This window comes from Rhinolophus sinicus, linkage group LG13 (genome assembly GCF_036562045.2).
Source record: "Rhinolophus sinicus isolate RSC01 linkage group LG13, ASM3656204v1, whole genome shotgun sequence".
NCBI classification, from domain to species: Eukaryota; Metazoa; Chordata; class Mammalia; order Chiroptera; family Rhinolophidae; genus Rhinolophus; species Rhinolophus sinicus.
In genome coordinates, this window is record NC_133762.1 from 12557718 (window position 1) to 12576038 (window position 18321).

An 18321-nucleotide genomic window follows, 5' to 3' on the forward strand; every position below is an offset into this window, starting at 1 on the left:
CATTTCTTCTACATTTCTCAGCCAGCATTTTTCTGCAAAGGAAAGCTTCCTGTCTCTCCTCTCTCCATCAGTTTCTCTGAATGTCACTGTGGATTATACGCTGTTTCTAATTTAATGCATTGGAACCCATTACTTCATTTTGATTTTTGATGCTCAAATTGTCCCAAGTTTAGTCATCAAGCTTGGCCCTATGTTCTTTTGACGTGACCCCATTAATCTTTAATCGCTTCCTTGCTTTTCTGGCCCCACAAAATGTCCCAGGCTCACTTTTTACTTTCCCTTTCATTTCCCCAAGGAGCACTGCTACCTTTTATTGGACAGTGGTATTTAGAAACCGAGAACTAGGTGCTCGGTCTGCTCACCCAACATTTTTTTTTTTAACTTTTATTCTATTTAAGTGTGTTTTTCCAGGACCCGTGAGCTCCAAGTCTAGTAGTTGTTTCAATCCAGTTGTAGAGGGTGCAGTTCACAGTGGCCCATGTGGGGATCAAACAGGCAAACTTGGTAGGAACACCGACCTCTAACCAACTCAGCTAACTGGCTGCCCCATCACCCAACATTTTTATCAATGACTTGAGTAAAGGCATAAAGAATGCTTATCAAATTTACAGATGACGCAAAGCTTGGAGGGGAAGCCAAACGTATGCTAATAGAAGTCATTCAGAATGACCTCAATAGGCTGAAATCTGGACCAGAACCAACAGATTTAAAAGAGATCAATACGGAGTCCTGTGCTTAAGTTGAAAAAGATAATTGTATAATTTCAGGTTTAAGGGAACTCTTACAGGACCAAAGGTGACATCAAAAAGTAGCTCTGGTGGTTGGTTGTCATGAGCCAACCGTATTCCCTGACGCTTAGGTTAATTCAGCCAATACTACTCGAGGGCCTACCGTATGCCAGGCAGTGTTCTAGAAGCTCGGGCTCTGTTAGCTAACAAGTCAGATAAGCAAAAATCCCTGCCCACCATTTTGGGAGTGGAAGGGTAGGTAGGGAGTTTAGACAATAAGAAAAACCACAACCAATAAGCAAATCATGTAGCATGTTAGAAGGTGAGTGCTTTGGGAAGAAAATCTCAGCGTGAGGAACAGTGGAGGAAGTTCAGACTCCTCAAGGTGATCTTGGAGCAAAAATTTGGGAAGCAGTGGACTCAGCCTTGGGGCTATCTGGGGGCGAGTGCCCCAGGCGGAGGGAGTAGCCAGGACAAAGTCCCAGTGCCAGTGCCTGTGAGTAAGCCTGGGGTGGAGTGCGTGGGGGGAGGGCAGTGGCCGTGGCCGTGGGTGAGAGGAGAACGCAGGCCTTGCAGCCACTCACTGGAAGGCCTCTGGCTTTTCTTCTGAGTGAGACAGGGAGCCATCGGCGGGTCTTGGGCAGATGCGTGCCATGACCTACCTGACTTTGGTGTCATGTGAGTCACTCTGGCTGCTGAGTTGAGAACAGAATGCCGGGGAGCAAGGGTGGACGTGGGGAGCTCAGTGAGGAGGCTGCGGCAGTCACCAGGAGAAGGGAGGTGGTAACTGGCCCCCGGGAGGTGATGAGTGGTCAGCTTATGGATTTGCTAGTAGATTGGATGTGGGGAGTGAGAGGAAATGAAGGAGTTTGGTTCTTCACCCGAGCAACTTAAAGACGGGCTTGCTGTTAAATGAGATGGGGAAGGTTCCCGCAGATGGAGCCCACTCTTGGGAGGGGGAGGGAGAGGTCAGGAGCTTCCTTCGGAACATGTTGGCTTTGAGATGCTTGTCAGACCAGACAGCGGTGGAAATGGTGAGGCCCTTTGGAGTTCGGGATAGAGGTCCCGGCTGCAGATACAAGCTTGGGCGTTTGCTAAAGATGGATTGACAGCACTTATAAAGGTAGTTAGTGTCCAAAGTCTGGGCAGGGCTAGAGCTGGGCGTGCTTGCTGCTCTCCACAGCCCACGTGGAATTCTGTGTCCAGTGCTGGGGTCCCTTTTAAAAGGGGTGCTGCTAGCCTGGCCCGTGCCCATAGAGGGTGTAAGTCCTGGAGCCTGGAGCAGCTTGGCTGCAGGAGAGAGGACCTGGGACCATGTGAATGCGGTGGCCACCCCCACGGCCCCCCTGTGGGAGAGGATGGAGGCCCTGGGCATGGGGTGAGCGCAAATGGTGGTGTCTCTGAGGAAGCTCGTTTGGCAGGCGGGGGTGATGAGGAACTTTCCCAGGACTGCAGCTAATTCCTGGAGAAACTGTCCCCACTGCCATGGAAATGACTAGCAAGGTTGTGAAACTCCTTTTCATTCGAAATACAGCAAAAATTGCATTTTACCGCGATCCAGTGCACACTTAGGAAAAGTTGAAACAGTGTTTCCCAAAGCTAATGTATCCTTTTGCTGACCATCCCACTTGGATACTTTCCATTCTGTTTATTTTTTAATGCTGATAGGGAGCCCAGAGGTTGATTTAAGGACCTACTAAGGGGTCCAGCTTGCAGTTTGAAACCCCTGGTCTCAGCTGGCCTGAGCCACCCTCCCGGGCATGTTAGGGACCAGTCCTGGGGTGCGTGGATGGTGCCTTTTCTAAGGTGGGTGCTCTGGGCTCCACTCCAGCCTTAGACAGTGCGTTGCCCTGCCAGCCCGGGCAGGCTGTGGAGGTCTCACTTCCCTGGCAGGACACGAAACCCTTTGATTCCGCTTAAGCTCCTCGTGCCCGGCTCCCCCACCCATGGTTAGGCTTGGTGTGGACAGAATTCTAAGCGTGGACGCCCCACAGCGTCCTGGGAGTAAGTGCGGGGCCTGCAGGGAACGCAGCCAAGACCTAAGGTGGACTGATCCGTGCAGAAATTTAGACGCAGGAGCAACCAGCCTCGGCGTCAGCACGAACTCGGTGGAGCTCATTTGGTCACGGACAAGTGGGTGTCAGGAGCTTTCGCAGGGGAGGTGGGAGGAGGGGAGCGGAAATAAAGGGACGAGACCCAGGCCCGACCCTCACGACGCGCACGGTGGAGACCACACCACCCGCTCAGAGGGTCGCAGAGCAGCCGGAAGGGGGCCAGGGCGGCGGTGGGAGGGTCTGAAGGTGGAGGCGGAGATCTAGGGGTCCGCTTTCCTCCGCACCCCAGCTCGGTGGCCTTGGCGCCTACAGATCCCTGGATTTGGCCCCTCTAGGTGCGTGCACAGCTGGCGCCCCTCGTGCCCACAGCGCCCAGGAAGGAGGAAGGGAGAAGGGGCGGGCAGGGCCGGGAGAGGCAGGGCTGGCTGCCCGCCCCACTTCCTCCTCCGGCGCGGCCCTCCCTCCTAAGCTGGCGGCGAGCCTCGGAGCGGGGATTGCGAGACCGAGACCGAGCTGCGGGGACCGGGGGGGTTCGTGCTCGCGGCGATCACGTCACCCGTTGCCCCACCCTCAGGTCCAGGGGCTGGTCCACCGCCGGCGAGTCCAGTTGAGCCACCTGAGCCCGAGCCCGGAGGACGCCGTCGCTGTCCGAGCCCCGCGCGCCGCGATGGCCGGGAGGAACCGGCTGCTCCTGCTTCTCTTGCTGCTGCTGCCGCCCGCGACTCGGGCGTTCGCCCCTCGGATCAGCCTGCCGCTGGGTGAGTGCTGGGACGGCTCCGTGGGCGCGGGGAGGGGGCCCCAAGGTGCCTCGCGCAGAGGTTGCTGTGACAAAGGAGTCTGGGGGCCTGTGGGAGGCATGGGGTTCACTAGGACCCCTCCTCCTTTCAAAGCGCTGCGGGGAGGGAAGGAGTGAGTGAGTGAGAGGAGAGAGGAGCTGCGGGCCGCCGGCCCCTTTCTTTTATTCTTTTAATGGGCTGGGAGGGCTCCTCTTCCTCTCCCACTGGGTCGCCCCTGGTAGGGCGCCCTTTCTCGGTGGCGCCTCCATGGTGTTGGCTTCCCGATCCTCCGCCTGCCCATCTGTTTGTCTTTGATGCTGACCAGAGCCAGCGGCGGGGCCGCCCCCAGCTTGCCTTCCCGTAAACACTGGGCTCTGGTATTCCAGCAAGTCGCAGCAGGACTTGGGAGTCCTACGGCCTGCGCGCCAGCCTCCCTGTCTCCCTCCCGGCCCCTTCACCCTGGGGGGATCACCCCGGGCCTGGGGCCTGGGAGGCACCAGACTGGGGATGCAGACAGCTCTGGGTGCTGAGCCTCCCAGGCCCTCAGAGTGACCCAACGGTACCGTCCTCACTGGCCAGGTCCTTCTCCTGGGGCTCACGCCTCCTTCTGTGGCCCCTTCTCGTTCCAGCCCTCCGCTTTCCCTTCTTACCCCCCTTTCATCGGGTTGCCTCTCCAATTCTTTAAAATCAGAGGGACGTGGATTCCAAGCCTATTTCTGCTACTGGGCAAGAAAGTCCCTTCTCTCTGAGCCCTCATTTTCTCATCTGCAAAATGGGCACAGGTACCTGGCAACCCTGTCTTAGAGATTTGGTGAAACTTGGTGTGTTACATGGACATATGTCTAAAGGTACCCGATAGATGTTGCTTCTCTAAGTCCCTTACTTGTTGGTTGTCACACTGTATGAATTAAAGCAAGGACCTATAAATTAGAGGCTACAGACTGAAAACTGCCAAACTTCCGTCTCCTACAGCACCTCCACCCCTAAAAGTATCCTATTTGCAAAACAACAGAGTAGCAGGATCAGCACTTAAATGCACCCGGTGGCCGGCCCCGAGTTCCATCTCTGAAACACAGCAGGACAGTGCTGAGAAGGTGGCCGGGCTCAAATTCTGCCTCAGGCACTAGTGACCATGTGACCTTCAGCCAGTGGCCTAACTCCTCTGAGCCTTGATTTTCTCATCTGTAAAACGGGCATAAGACCAGCACCTGCCCCCAGAGAGTGAGGAGTAGATCCAGTTTGGGTCTGAAAAGTCCTCAGGACAGGGCTTGGTCCGCAGAGAGCGCGCCGTAAGCGGTAGCTGTCTCGGTTGTGCTGAGGCGCAGGCTCATCCCAGCACATCCTGACAGTGCTGGGTGATTGCGCCTGCGGGGGGCAGTGCTGGTGCGGTAGTGTGGCCGCAGTCCCTCCAGCTGATTAAGTGGGGATAAACATGTGTATCCGGACCAGGCCTGGCTGCTTCTCTGTTGTGGCCACAGCTCCCTCTGGCCTCTGACCCTCTCAGCTGGGGGGGCAGGTGAGATGAGGTGGGGGAACGGGGCTGGCCCGTGGAGGCCGTATCAAATGCCCCAGGTCTTGTGTGCAGCTCTGGCACTGGCTGGGGACCACTCGCAGGGTGACTGAGTGGCAGAATAGGGGGGCCGTGAGGCGGAGCCGAGAGGACCTGCTTTTTGAGCGCACCTACACCTCTTGTGGTTATAACCCACGCGGCTCCAGGCCCTGGCCCACTTCCGCAAGTTCATGACCATTACCTGGCCGTAGTCCAGGCTTCTGTCACACACCAGCGCCCCTCGCACAGGTCACTGGGTGCTATGGTCTGGATGGCTGTGTCCCTCCCAAATTCATACGTTAAAATCCCCAGAGGACTGAGACCCTTGGGTTCACCTGTGAGGACCGCCCCCCCACCCCCCGCCCAGAGATGACACACGTTTTGTGCACGGCACAGTGGCGCCCAGCTGAGGCGTGGAAATGCAGTGCACACTCTGCTCTCCAAGCTGTGGATCTGAGAGAAAAAGACCCTCCGCTGTGTGCTTGAGGCTGGGGCTACCCAGAGGGGACCCGGTTGGCCCACCAAAGCCTGGCATGGTTTCGCAGCAGCCCTGACCTGAGCTGTGAGCACATACTCCCGCTTTACTGAGCTGCACTGCAGCCTGCGTGCCCACCTCACTGGGCTTCCTCCTGGCCCTCGATGCCCACTGCCCCGCTGCTGTCTACGAGCACGTCCTCCTGTCGGGCTGGGAGCCCCAGAGTGGAATGCCCTGGTGACTGAACAGGCTCACCCTCCGAGCGTGGCCCGAGGCGGCTTCCTGCCTCGTCCCTGGGGGCTCATTAGATGTTCCTGGCAGCGTGCCCCTCCTGGGCAGGCCCATGGTGGCCATGGGACACTGGGCATGAGGCCCCAGGGCCCTGCCGTCACAGAACAGGGAGAGAGTCATGGAACTAGACACCACATCCCCCTTTTCTGCCACCTACTGCATTCCCACCCGAGTCCCCCAAGGACCTAGATGCCTTGAGACAGTGGGCTGTGTCTGTGGTTTGAAACCAACCCCTGGAAGTGGAGTATCCTTCCTGTGGACCCCTCATTACTGCCGATCAGATTCCTGGGGCCACCAGGAGGGGATGCCCCATTTGTGGTCTCACTCAGTGGCCAGGAGGGAGAGGAAGACTGGGGGCTCCCGGGTCACCTGGTCAAGCTGAGGCCATAAGAGGGAGGGAATTGTCCCTGTGAAAGGACCACTTCAAAGAAGTGGGTGGGATGTTGGTTCTATTGCTTTGGAAGCTGTGCGCTCTGGAATTCCAGGACCACGGGGTGTGCAGTGTCCGGAGTGGGAGAGATGCCGAGCGGAAACGATGGCCTGGCTGTGTCAGCTACGCGGCCCAGTGCCTCCTGGCCTGGCCATGTGCAAAGAAACAAAAACCTGCCCCTATGGCTCACCAAAGTCGTATGGGGTTCCCTTATATGGGCAATTAATAAGAATTATTAATTCGCCCCTGCCTTGGATGTGACTGGCTGGAAAGCTATGGACACAGTGTTTCCAAAGCAGATTGGAAATAAATCTGCAGGCCTGCCCCCTGCAGTCAGCAAAACCCCCTTGAGCCGAGAGAACGGGGCACAGGCACAAATCAGCTGCTTGTCCTCTGACCCTGGAGCTGGCACCCAGGGGCACGGCTACTCTGAGAAGCCCTCAGAATAGGCCGCTTTCAAAGTCTGTACCTGGCCAGGTACTGGTCTCCCTCCACGCTGTGGCCTGAGCTCAACATGAGTGTTTGTCTTCAACTCTCACCCGTGGGCTGGCATCTCCATGGCCCCTCCGGTCAGAGCTGTAACTGTGGGGACTAACGGCCCGGCGTGGAAAACGAGCTGGCCCTTCTTACTAACTGCACAACCTACCTCCTCCAGGCCTGTTTTCACGCTGGCAAGGTAGAACGGTAGCAGGACCCATCTCCCAGGGTTCTGAGAGGATGACGTGAAATGATGGATGTAAAGTGTCTGGTGCTCTGCCTGGCACTTGCCGCATCCCCAGTCACAGGTAGCGGCTTCTGTTCTCCATGGTAGCAAGTTCCTGCCCGCCTACCCCGGTGAGGTGATTTGCATCAACTTGGTAGACGCTGTCTGCGTGCTCGGTGTGTGGAGGCCCTCTGCTCGGTGCCCAGACCACAGGCCAGGGGAGGAAATGGTACAGGCCCACCCCCACCCTGGGGGAGACGTCACCCCCAGGGGTCCTGCTTCCTGTAGCCCACTTTTCAAGCCTCCTGGTTCAGCTCTTGCAAAGTCCTGCTTTGCCCCAAGAACCACCCCTGCGCGGTGTTGACCCGCGCCTTCCTCCTTCCTGCCCCTCGCTTGCTCCACTCTGCCCTCTGCATAACCCACATTCAGCTGCATGTTGAAATGCCTGTGTGCCAACCCAGCAAAACTCGAGGATTGCACAACTTTTGGGGCACATCTGGATACACCCGCTCATTCATCTTCCAGATTAGAGAGACAGAGGATGGCACGGGGCCTGGAGAAAAGGCTGGACTCCGGTTATGACGTCCATCACGCCTTCCTATATCGCCTTCTTGGGGATCCGCAGTCCCCTTCCCACCCCCACAGGTGCTCAGGATTGGTGGATAGGCCTCTGAGGTGGCCCTCCCTGGGGGACACAGGTGGAGAGGAGCAAATCAAGCATGAGACCCCCTTGGTCCAAGCTGGCCTGCTCTCAGCAGCTCCTGCTGCTTTCCCCAGCAGCCCTCCCAGCCCCTCCTCCGTGCTTCTGACCCCCTGTCCCGGCAGGGCTCCCCTGTGTCCAGGATGGAGAGTGGCTTCCACAGAGATGGCTCCCCAACGTCCCATAATGGGTCACTCCACCTCCCGCCAGTCCCAAAGCCACAAGCCTTTCCTCTGCTCCTAGCCCTGTGCCATCGCCCTGGTCACTCTTTAGCCACCACTCCTATGTGACCATCTCCACTGCAAGGCAGGAGCCAGCCCTCCAGCCCTGAGGTGACACAGGTGGTGTCCTCCTGTGTGTGTTCTAGCATTCAGTACCTCGGACAAGGTAGAAGGCGGACAACAGGCATAGAGCTGCCAGGGGCACCCGCATTGGTTGTCTTGTTTCCACCTGCCTGGAAGATGGAATTAGTCCCATTTTATAGATCAGACAACTGAGGTTCAGAGAGAAGAAGTATGTTGTCCAAGTCATATAGCTCTGTCTCCCAAACCTGTGGCCTGACCTCTTCTCCACGGGACCTCTGTGGTCGGCACTCGTGTCCTCTGAGAAGCCCATCCTAATAGCATAGTGGGGTGCAGAGAGCTGGGAGGCCTATGGTGAGGGGGTTTCAGTGGGGACAGTACACAGAAACCTCGCATGTTATCATAATTTCTAAAGAGGGGTCAAATGAACCGACTCCCTGCCTCTTTTTCGGCCTCCCCTCGCCCATCCTCTGAGAGAGGTGCTAATATGAAGAGGGAAGAAATTTCCCCGAGCACCCGCTGTGCGCCAGCTACTACCCTTGGGTGTGGAGGTGGTGGTATTGTTCCATCTTGCACAGATGAGGGCACTGAGGCTCAGAGAAGCCAACTCACATTGTCAGAGTCACACAGCTAGAAAGGTTAGGGGGTCCAAGCCTTGAGCCACAGCTCTTTGGTGTAAGAGCCACATTCTTTCCATCAGAACAGCTGCCTCCTGCGTCACCTGTGAAATGTACAAAAACAGCAAAATGACCCAGCCCAGCCCTTGAATAATTGATAGGTTATGTATTTCCATCTGGTAAAGAAATCTGCTGAGGTCACTCCCTGGACGGGACAAGGATGCAGCTGAGGCCCCTGGTGGCACTGCCACGGTTGGAAGTAAGGCCAACCCAGCAGCCGTGGCCAGCAATGTGGTGCCTGGGGACTGGGGGCAACGTCTCAGACAGGAGTTTGCATACTGGGGCCAGTGGTCCAGAGCCAGCTGGAGATATGTTTCGTTTGGCCTCCAAGTGTTTTAGAAAAATCTTAATCAGTCACCGATATTTAAAACGCAGGTCACTTTATATAAAAATCCAGGTGTTTAGCTCGTCTGAAGGTCTGGCAAGGCTGGGCCCCCATTCCATTTAGCAGCAAGTGTGTGGGGCTACGCAGTGGCCATCTCCTCAGAGGGCACCTGCCTCCAGGCGGCTGCACCCTGTCCCCTGCCCTTGACCACTGCCCCCCGGCCCCCGGCCCATCATGATGGGCTTCTGACATGGCCAGGGTGCTGGGTGTTTACTCAGCAGAGTTTGGGAAGAAGGAAGGCAGTAGAGGAGTGGGGGGCATGGGTATGGCCAGTCCTGACTGTTTGTGGCCCCGTAACCTGGGAGCAGGGCTTGGCACGGCCTCATGCCACCTTTATTCGGTCTCGCCAGCACCCCTGGGAGGGCGGCCTCTCAGAGACGGCAGGTGCCTTGTCCAGAGTTGCACAGCTGGTCAGTGGTAAGTCAGGACTTGCTCATGGGCCTTGTGCCTGCCCCTCCTGGTCCCTGGGGCCTTTCTCCTGTGTCCCCGCAGCACTTTCAGCTGCCATACCTCCATCTGCACCCTGGGCCTGCAGTGCTTTGGGGCGGAGGCAGAGTAGGGGGGTGCAGCCTCCGGCTTCAGGGCCTCCAGGCCGCCCCCTTTGAATCTCAGGCCCCTCCCGGGACCGAAGCACCCTAAATTGGGACTTAGGGCTCTGTCAGTCATTCTTTCAATCAACACATGTTTATTGAACAACTTTTTGGAATTCACCTGGCCAGGTGACACACAGGATACAAATATGAGTAAGATGCGTCCTCAAGGTGCTTTCAACTCGGTGGAGGAGACAGGAAGCCTCTTGTCATCAAACAGTGTGGCCAGTGCATCAGAGAGGTGTGAACAGGAAACGACGGGTGCCCAGAGAAGGGGCCCAGACAGGGATTCAGGAAGGTCTTCTGGAGGAGGTGAAACAGCTGAGTCTCAAAGGATGAGTAAGAGTTTGTTAAAAGGAAGGGCCTCCCGGTCAGGGGTACTGCCTGAGCAAAGACTCAAGGGGAGAAACAGGAGCTTGACTTGCAGTTTGGTGTCATGCAGTTGACACTGGGGCGGGGGATGTGGCTGGTGAGTTAGGGGCTTGGACATAAACATACGATTACGGGTTTCACACAGGACAGACACAGTTCCCAGAGTCCTCTGGCTGCAGCATCGCAGCGGGGTGGGGGGCAGGGCCAGCTGGGATGGAGGCTTTGCAGTGGCCCAGGTGAGAAGCTGGTGCCTGGGTCAGGACTTGGTAGCGGGGACAGTGAGGGCAATAAATCTGGAAAATATGGTGGAGGAAGAATTGGCAGGATTTGATTATGGGTTGGCTGTCCTCGTTGGAGGGGTGGGGGAAGGCAGTGGGATGCCAGGTTTGCCGCTGGATGAGTGGTGCCCCAGAGACACGACCCCAAGCTGAAGAGGGGGTTTGGATGGGGGCAGGGCCGGAGGGGCCCGCACCGTGGGGGCTGGAGTGTTGGAGGAAGAGCTGCACTGGAGGAAGCGGTTTGGGGGCTGCCAGCATCCAGGTCGCTGAGGCGATGGGCATGGATGTGGGACCCCAGGGCCAAGTGCAGGCTCCAGGGAACAAGAACATTCAAGAGCAAGCCCTGGAGAAGGCTGGTTGTAGCACTGACCCTGAAGCTGGCAGCCCAGGGTCATGTCCCAGCCACTCTTCCGGCTGGTCACCGCGCCAAGTACCCCCCTGTGCCTCGGTCCTCTCACCTGAGAAATGCAGGTGGTGATGCCTGCGTCACAGCAATGTTGCCAGGAGTACGGGCATTGCTCAGCGCTTCGTACGTGCCCGCGTGCGTTCTTAGCTCTTGGAGGGAGGAAGCCCAGGAGTGTGAGGGGATGTGAAGTGCCCTTGAGGTCCGTGGGGCAGACACCTGGAGGACAGGGGACCTTCACGAGGCCACGTGCCGTGGAGGCCATGCCCCTCGGCATCTGGGGTCTGGCAGCGAGGTGATGCCTGGGCCCTGGCGAGCGCTGGGCTGGTTGAGGCTTGACTCCCAGTGGAGGAGTGAGTGGGAGGTGAGGAATGGAGACGGCCCTGGGCGGCTCTTCTCTTCAGGATTTTGGCTGAGAAAGGGGAGGAGGGAGGTACGCAAATTTCTAGGATAAATATTAAAGAGAAAAACTGCTTTCTGGGAGGCAGAGGTTAATGACACAGCATCAGTCTCCGAGGAGATGAGAGGGCAGTGGGAAGTTGAGGGTGTTTATGCCTGATGGCCCCAATTTCCTCGGAAAAAGGGGAGACATCTGTGAGAGAAGGATGGTGGGCCCGAGGGCAGAGGCCTCAGGAGAGAAAGGTCATGAGGCAACAGGCACGCAGCGCAGTGGCGAGAGGCCCTGGGTGGGGCAGGCAGAGGTCAGGCTGCCAAGGGGATGGCAGCTCGGGGCAGGTCCTGGCTTAGGGCTCTGCTGGCCTGATGGGCAGAGGTGGTCTGGGAGGGGCTGGCGGCCACGTGGTGGTGCTGGCAGCAGCCAGGCTCCCTTGCTTTGTGCCTCTTTCTTGGTTACCTGGACCCATGCAGAAGGCTTTTGGCGCTCAGCCCTTCTTCCTTGCTCAGAGTGAACCTTCCTTGTTGGGGACTCTGTCCTGGCTTGGTGACGACAGAGTGGCCCACGGCTTCTGGCCTATCAGGCCGCCCTGGGCCGTGTGGAGTGAGGATGTGTGTCCAGGGTGCTAGCTGCCCTTGTTGGCCACTGAGTCAGCACTCCTGCTGGCACAAGTGGGTCCAAGGGTCCCATGTGACTTCCTGGGAACAGGTGTTCCCATGGAGCCTCTGGGAGGCTCTCAGGGGCTGTCCCGGGCCCAGACCCTCTGGAAAGGGTCACGGGCCACCCCTGCTGCTGGGGGCGTCTTCTTGGCTCTGTCGCCACTGGTGTTTCATGGCCCCCTCCTGCCGGGGCCTGTGGAGGGCCGGATATTAGGCCAGGTCAGCTGTGGTGCGGAGAAAGGTGAGGTGCGGCTCTGAGTCATGGCCCTGCCCTGCCGCAGCTCCCTGGCTGCCCAGGGGTGGGGACAGAGATTGCTGAGCCTTCTTCCAGTCTCAACCCTGACAGCTCCAAACTTCCGGCTGAGTCACAGGGAAAGAGAAACTCTAGACAAGATAGGGGCTGAGTTGTTTCCGCATCACTTCCTGCCGATAGTGAAGGCCCTGGGATGGGGAGTGGGGCCCTCGCGTGCCCCACTCCACATGACCTTTCGGAGGAGCCCCTTGCCAGCCCCTGTGCAGCCTCCTTGGGGCCCCGGACAAGCCCCCTGCTCAGGCCTCTGCTGGCGCAGGGTGGATGGAAAGGTTTCATCCCACCTGGGAAAACGCCACAGCCTCAGGCCGCCCGGCTCTCTCCGTCCTGGATTCATCCACTCACTGGTGGAGGATGTGGCTGGGGCCACACAAGACACCCTGCACCTCACAGAGAGCAGCTTAGACGCTCAGATCCACCCAGAGGTGTGCCAGCACTCCCGGGGGGCCGAGGGCACAAACACCCCCTCCCATCCCCTCGGCACAAACAGCAGCCTGGAGCGAACACACAGGCATGGACAAGCCCTGCGGTGGGACACGCGTGCGTACGTGTGAGTGCGCGCGCACACACGGGCAAGCTCAGGCAGGGCCTGCACAGACATCTGTGCTGGGACTGCAGGTGACCCGTCACGGGGGGCCAGCTCACACACACAGCATGGGCCTGTGACAGCATCCCTTACTGAGCTGCTGCTCTCCGACTGGCCTGGAGACCCTCGTGTGACCAGGTGCAGGCCGAGGTTACAATCACCTGGCGTGAGTGTTTTCACCGTGAGGACGAGGGAGGTACAGCTCCTCCCAGCTGTGCTCTTGCTGGGCTGGATTTTCCTGCAGGGCTTTGGGCTTTTGTTTTTGATCCGCTCGAGTGTTGAACGTGTGCCAGACACCGTGCCAACCCTGGGATAGCGTGTGCAGTTGTTGTCAGTAAGCGCTCAGTAAACGTGGCTTATTATGTATATTATTATTTACATACATTATCTCATTTCTTCTCATAACAACCCTATGAAGCAAGGTGCTATTATCCCCACTTTACAGATAAGGAAAGCAAGGCTCCAAGCTGTTAAGTGGCTTGTCCTGGTGGCAAAGGGCTTAGGAAGTGACAGAGGCAGGATTTGAACCCAGGTCTCTCTGCCTCTAGAGTCTGCACTCCTAATCGATCTCGTGGAGATTCCCAGTTGGAAAGCCAGCCCCACTGACGAGCCCCTGTGAAGTACAGGGCAGGAGGGACGGTGAGGGCCACGGCCGTCAGGACACCATGGCTTTGAGTCTGAGTGGCCCAGGGCAGGGGTACTCAGGAGGAGAATCCCCAGAACGGGAAGGTGTGGTGTGAGGGGCCCCTCGCCCCATTCTCTGAGGCATCTCTTTCCTGTGCTCCAACATAAATTGACTGCACTCCCAAAATGACTGGAGGCGGTGTGGGGCCTCTTGAGCAGCTGGCTTGTGTGGAGGGCCGTGCTGGCCCGGGGATGGCAGCTGGTATCCTGGCTGCCCCTCCAGCTGGGTTGTGCTCTGTCTGTGTCACCCTTGGCAGGTTTCCACCACCTTCCAGGCCTGAGTGGGGCCGAGCTGTCACCGGGGCTTCAGCTTTTATCTCTGACCTCTGGCGTTTCCCTATCTGGACAGATTCCATGAGCAGCCTCGTGCCCGGGCTGAAATCCTCTCTCTTTAGGCAGAGAAGCGTTGGCAAATTTGAGCCAGCCTTTGCTTTCAGAAAACTGGAGGGGCGCAAAAGATAAGGTGGGACTGCAGTAGCCATTTGCTGTAGCCTCACTGCCGTCTCTGAGACTGCTGTGAGTTTTAAGTGTTTTCATTATCTCGTGACACACACGAGCAAACTAAAGCTGCGTGACAGGACATCGACACTGCCCACAAAGGACGGACACGACACTTCTCAAAATGTGGTCCTTGGACCTTTCACTCCAGAATCACCTGGGAGCTTATAAACTTGCACATGCTCAGAACCTTCCCCAGGTCAGCAGCTGCATGCAGGCAGGGTCTGGAGTTGAGATCTTCTGGAAGATTTTGCCACATCCTGCAGTTTGCAGACCGTGGGCCCCGGAAAGCAACCTCTGGAGAAGGCCTCTCACTGCAGCCTTTTTTTTGGCTGTGTGGCTTTGTGTAAGTTGCTTAAGCTCTCTGAGCTTTGATTCCTTCATTTGTAAAGTGGGGATAACAACAGTCCCTACCTCCTAGGGTGCTTGTGGGCATGCAAACAGTTAGTATCTGCAACACATTTTCCCGGAGTGGATCTGTGCTGGCCAACGGGAGGGCTCTCCTTAGGGTGGCGGTTCTTCCCAGGAGGCAAGCACAGAAAGGTCAGGCTGCGTTCCAGAACGCTCATCGGCTCATTGGCGCAAAACACAAGCAACATAATTGGGGCCCAGTGTGTGGGGAAGTTTTCTGGTTGGGAGGAATGGAAGGTTAGTGCTGGAAACTTTCCTTGGCCTCCCCAGTACGTAGCGTGCCCATGGGACGTAGTGAGGAATCGGGAATTTGAGACAAAAGATCTGAGTCTGGTGTCATTCTGGACTTACTAGTTCAAAGAGAGCCCTTAATTTCTCCGACCACCGCTGCTGCCCTCTGTGGTTTCAGCAGCAGCAGAGTTTGGATTCTAGATGTTAGGACTCTCCCCTGTGAATTCCCAGCACAACTCAGTTCTAGGAAGAAGGCTTGTCACTGGTATGTGCCCCTCCTCTCGAGCAGTGAGGATAAGATAACTGCATTTCCCTTTTTTCTTCAGCCGCTGGGAGGCTCAGCAGCCCATCGCTAGTAGCTGTGTAGCGACTTCCAAATCTGCTGCTAATGGGAATCTGTCCTTCCTTTCTGGTTTCGGCGTTTTTTTCAGGGTTTTTGTTTTTTTTTGTTTCTTTTCCTCTGCTCCCAATTGTAGTGTTTATATTTCACTACCTTCTTTTCTTTGTGTTTCCTCACCCTTGTGGAACCAGGCAGGGGGTATGTAAAATTGCTCACGGTGTAAACGCACATGACGCCGTCTTCACAACTGCTTTGTTGGCATGTGGTACTTGTTGCTTCCTCTGCTTCGTGAACCTGCATTTGTTTGTGTGGTCATAAGCCACTGGTCAGTTAGGAGATGCCTGAGGTTGGGCAGGGTGGCTGCTTTGTGCTTGTTTTCCTTTTCCTATCAGCTGCTTAGAATTTTTAAAATAATTTCTCTCCAAATCCATTAGTCACTCAGAGCACGAACAGTACCCTGGTGGATAGATGTGCGTGTGCTTATTGCTGTTTTCTTCTTTCTCTCCTCAATTTATTTCTTTTGCATTACACTGGTATAACCTGTAGAATCCAAAAATGATAACAAGTGAAAGGAAAAAAAAATTTCCCTGTAATCCTACCAGGGCTACCACTTTTCAGCATTTCGTGATTTATCCTTTGGGACTTTATTTCTATGTTTATATGTTTCCCCACAAAAAAATACAATCTAACTATATACATATAATGTTATAACCTCAGTTTCACTTAGTGGTAAATAATTAGTATCTTTCCTTGTTATGATGTAACAATTGTATAACCATGGAAGGCATTTAAAATTTGTATCAAGGATACTTGCACATCATTTTTTTTAAGTATAGAAGGATTTATTGTGACAAGCAACAACTTCCTCAGGCTTCGCCAACCCCAGGCCTGGTTAAAGGGGCAACTTTTAATCCCTTTGTCTTCTTGTTTCCTCTGTATATTTAAGTAAAATGCTTATACCCCTATTTCTTGGCTTATCTGATGTACTGATTTGCTGCTAAGAAAAAGAAGGCTTTCCATCACTTATCACCTTTCCCCACCTTCTCCAAACATTTTCTGCCACTATATTTGGTTACCTTGGCAACTTAAAATAATATGCCTTAACCTCAGTGTCTTGTTCCCTTAACTGTTGACAGTCTCTTGGGGACCCTCTTTGCTCTTAGAGGACGATATAGACTCCACTCTCCTAACTGCCCTCACGCCCAGTGTCACAGCGTCTGTCTGTTGTACGTTCAAGTTTCTGAGGTCAAGGTTGATAATCTTGTGCCAATTAAATGAGCAGCTTGTTTAATAACCATAAGTCTTCCATGAGTGGTCGTGAGATGGTGCTGAGTTAAAGACCAGTGTCTGCCTTTCTGTTCCGAAGTAAATTGTGTTCACTGAGGGCCACGGGGTGGGCTGTCCTTACAAGTCCTTCTCTGTGGATCTGATTGATGCCACTCAAAGGGGAGTTGTCAAATGTCCTTTCCTTTCTGACATTCTGGTGTGTGCTCAAAAACCATCACTTTCTATTTTAGTTTGCTTCACAGTTTGACCATGCCTTTTTATATCATTTGTTTTGCTTATTTTTTGGGGGCTTCTATAATAATACAACACCATTTTTACCAGCTGCTAGTGTTCCGTCAAATGAAGTATTAGGATTATTTTCACCCAGCGCCCTGTGGTTGGCCGTTTAGGTTGTTTCAATTTTTCATTAACGTGAATGGTGCTATAATTAATGTTTTCTTCCGCATTCACCTTTGCGCATTGGTTTCTTGCATAATGTTTGCGAGTCCGGGAATGCTGCTCCCCTTTAAGCCTGATCCCCTGTCCCCAGCCCCTTGCCACCTACTGCCATGCTGACCTTACCTTCATTCTGATTGGTCCATAGAAGAGGGTTTTCGTGGGAAGGGGGGCCCCTAGGTAATGTCCACCTTCCTCTCCCCAGATTCTGAAAAGCGGCCATGCTTCAGATTCCAAGTTGAAAATGTATCCAACTACACGGCCCTTCAGCTGAGCAGGGATGGCAGGACCCTGTACGTGGGTGCCCGAGAGGCCCTCTTCGCGCTCAACAGTAGCATCAGCTTCCTGCCAGGCGGAGGGTACCAGGAGGTGAGAGATGATGCCCGGGGCTGGCTAGGCTGGGCAGAGGACGGCGGAGGGGAAGATGGGCAGGAAGACGGACCTTCTGGGTCCAAGGATGATGCAAACAGAGAGGGAAGACGAGCGGGGAGGCATGCCTTCCATTCCCGCAGGCACTCACCTGCCCCCTCTCGTTCCCCAGCTGCTGTGGAGCGCAGATGCCGAGAGGAAACAGCAGTGCAGCTTCAAGGGCAAGGACCCACAGGTGAGTTAGCTCCTCAAGGTGGCCTGGGCTGCAGGCGGCAGGGAGGGTGGTAGTTCTGGACGCAGGACGGAGGCAGGAGTGGGAGCAGATGCCGCCAGCAGTGGTGGACCGGGCGTAGGCTTCTGAGGTGGCCAGACCTGGGTTTGAATCTCAGCCCTCTACTTACTATCTCTGTGACCTTGGACAAGTAGACCGGCGAGCCTCAGTGTCCCCACCTGTAAAATGGGGAGAACGATGTCTGCCCCACTGGTCTCACCGTGAGTGAGGATTCAAGGAGCTAATAGGCGTCAGGCACCTGGCACAAAAAAGTGCCAGTTAAAGGTCGGCTTCCAGCAGGAGTAGCGATTGGGTAGGGGCAGGAGTCGTGTCCTTCGGCAGGTGGCGCCTGATGGGGCAGGTCTGAAAGGTCCTGCTTTGGTTTGGGCCCCACCGATGGTCGGGGGTTCTGCTCCAGTCCGGGGCTGTCCTGGAGGACTCCCCACCATTCCCAGAGGCCTCCCGGTGCTCAGTGCAGCAGGGGACGGCTAAGATGAAGGAAAACAGCACCGGACTTGGGGTCAGGACACAGGTTCAAGTCCTGACTGCCCCAGACTTCTTCTATTCAGTGAACCTTTAGGAGGCACGTGCTGTATGCCCAGGGACTGCTAGACACTGGAGATGTAATTGTGAAAAAGAAGAAAGAACCATAGGCAAAAATCAGTCCGTTTAAAAGGTGGTCAGGTTCCACTTCATTAGAAAAAGGGACGCCTGAGCCAAGATGAGGAGGTGAAGGGCTTGACCGTGGGGCACGTGGAGAAGGAGCAGGACTGTGGACTCAAATCCGAGTGGGGTGTTTGGGGAACCAGTGGAGGGCTGATCAGAGGAACTGCATGGTCTGCTGTGTTTGAAGAGGGCCACCTTGGCCGCCATGGACAGAGGGAAGGAGACCCGTGAGGGGCAAGAGGTGACGGGGACCCACACTGGGGTGTCACCAATAAAGGGAGTAAGAAATGGTCAGATGCCCGATGTACTTTGAACATGGGGCCCCCAGGACTTCCTGATGGAGAAATGGGGGGTGTGAGAGATGGGGAGTCGAGGCTGGCTGCAAGGCTTGGGGCCTCAGCAACCGAGAAGGTGGAGTCACCGTTACTGAACGGGGAAGGGATTGGGGAGCTATCAGAAGCTGGGCT

General features: G+C 55.7%; 1 protein-coding gene across 17 annotated transcripts in view; it reads left to right on the plus strand.

The window, feature by feature from the left end:
- The window catches only part of SEMA4B (semaphorin 4B), a 74280-nt gene that overhangs the window by 47878 nt on the left and 8081 nt on the right, over positions 1 to 18321 (plus strand). For 15 of the 17 annotated variants that reach the window (XM_074317705.1, XM_019718024.2, XM_074317707.1 and 12 more), the window contains 3 exons: positions 3357 to 3540; positions 16754 to 16917; positions 17090 to 17152. In XM_074317705.1, the coding sequence (XP_074173806.1) occupies positions 3357 to 3540; positions 16754 to 16917; positions 17090 to 17152 (411 nt within the window). Of the gene's footprint in view, positions 1 to 2498; positions 2862 to 2944; positions 3118 to 3356; positions 3541 to 16753; positions 16918 to 17089; positions 17153 to 18321 lie in introns of those variants that run through there. The other 2 variants (XM_019718029.2, XM_019718030.2) reach the window with 2 other exon arrangements.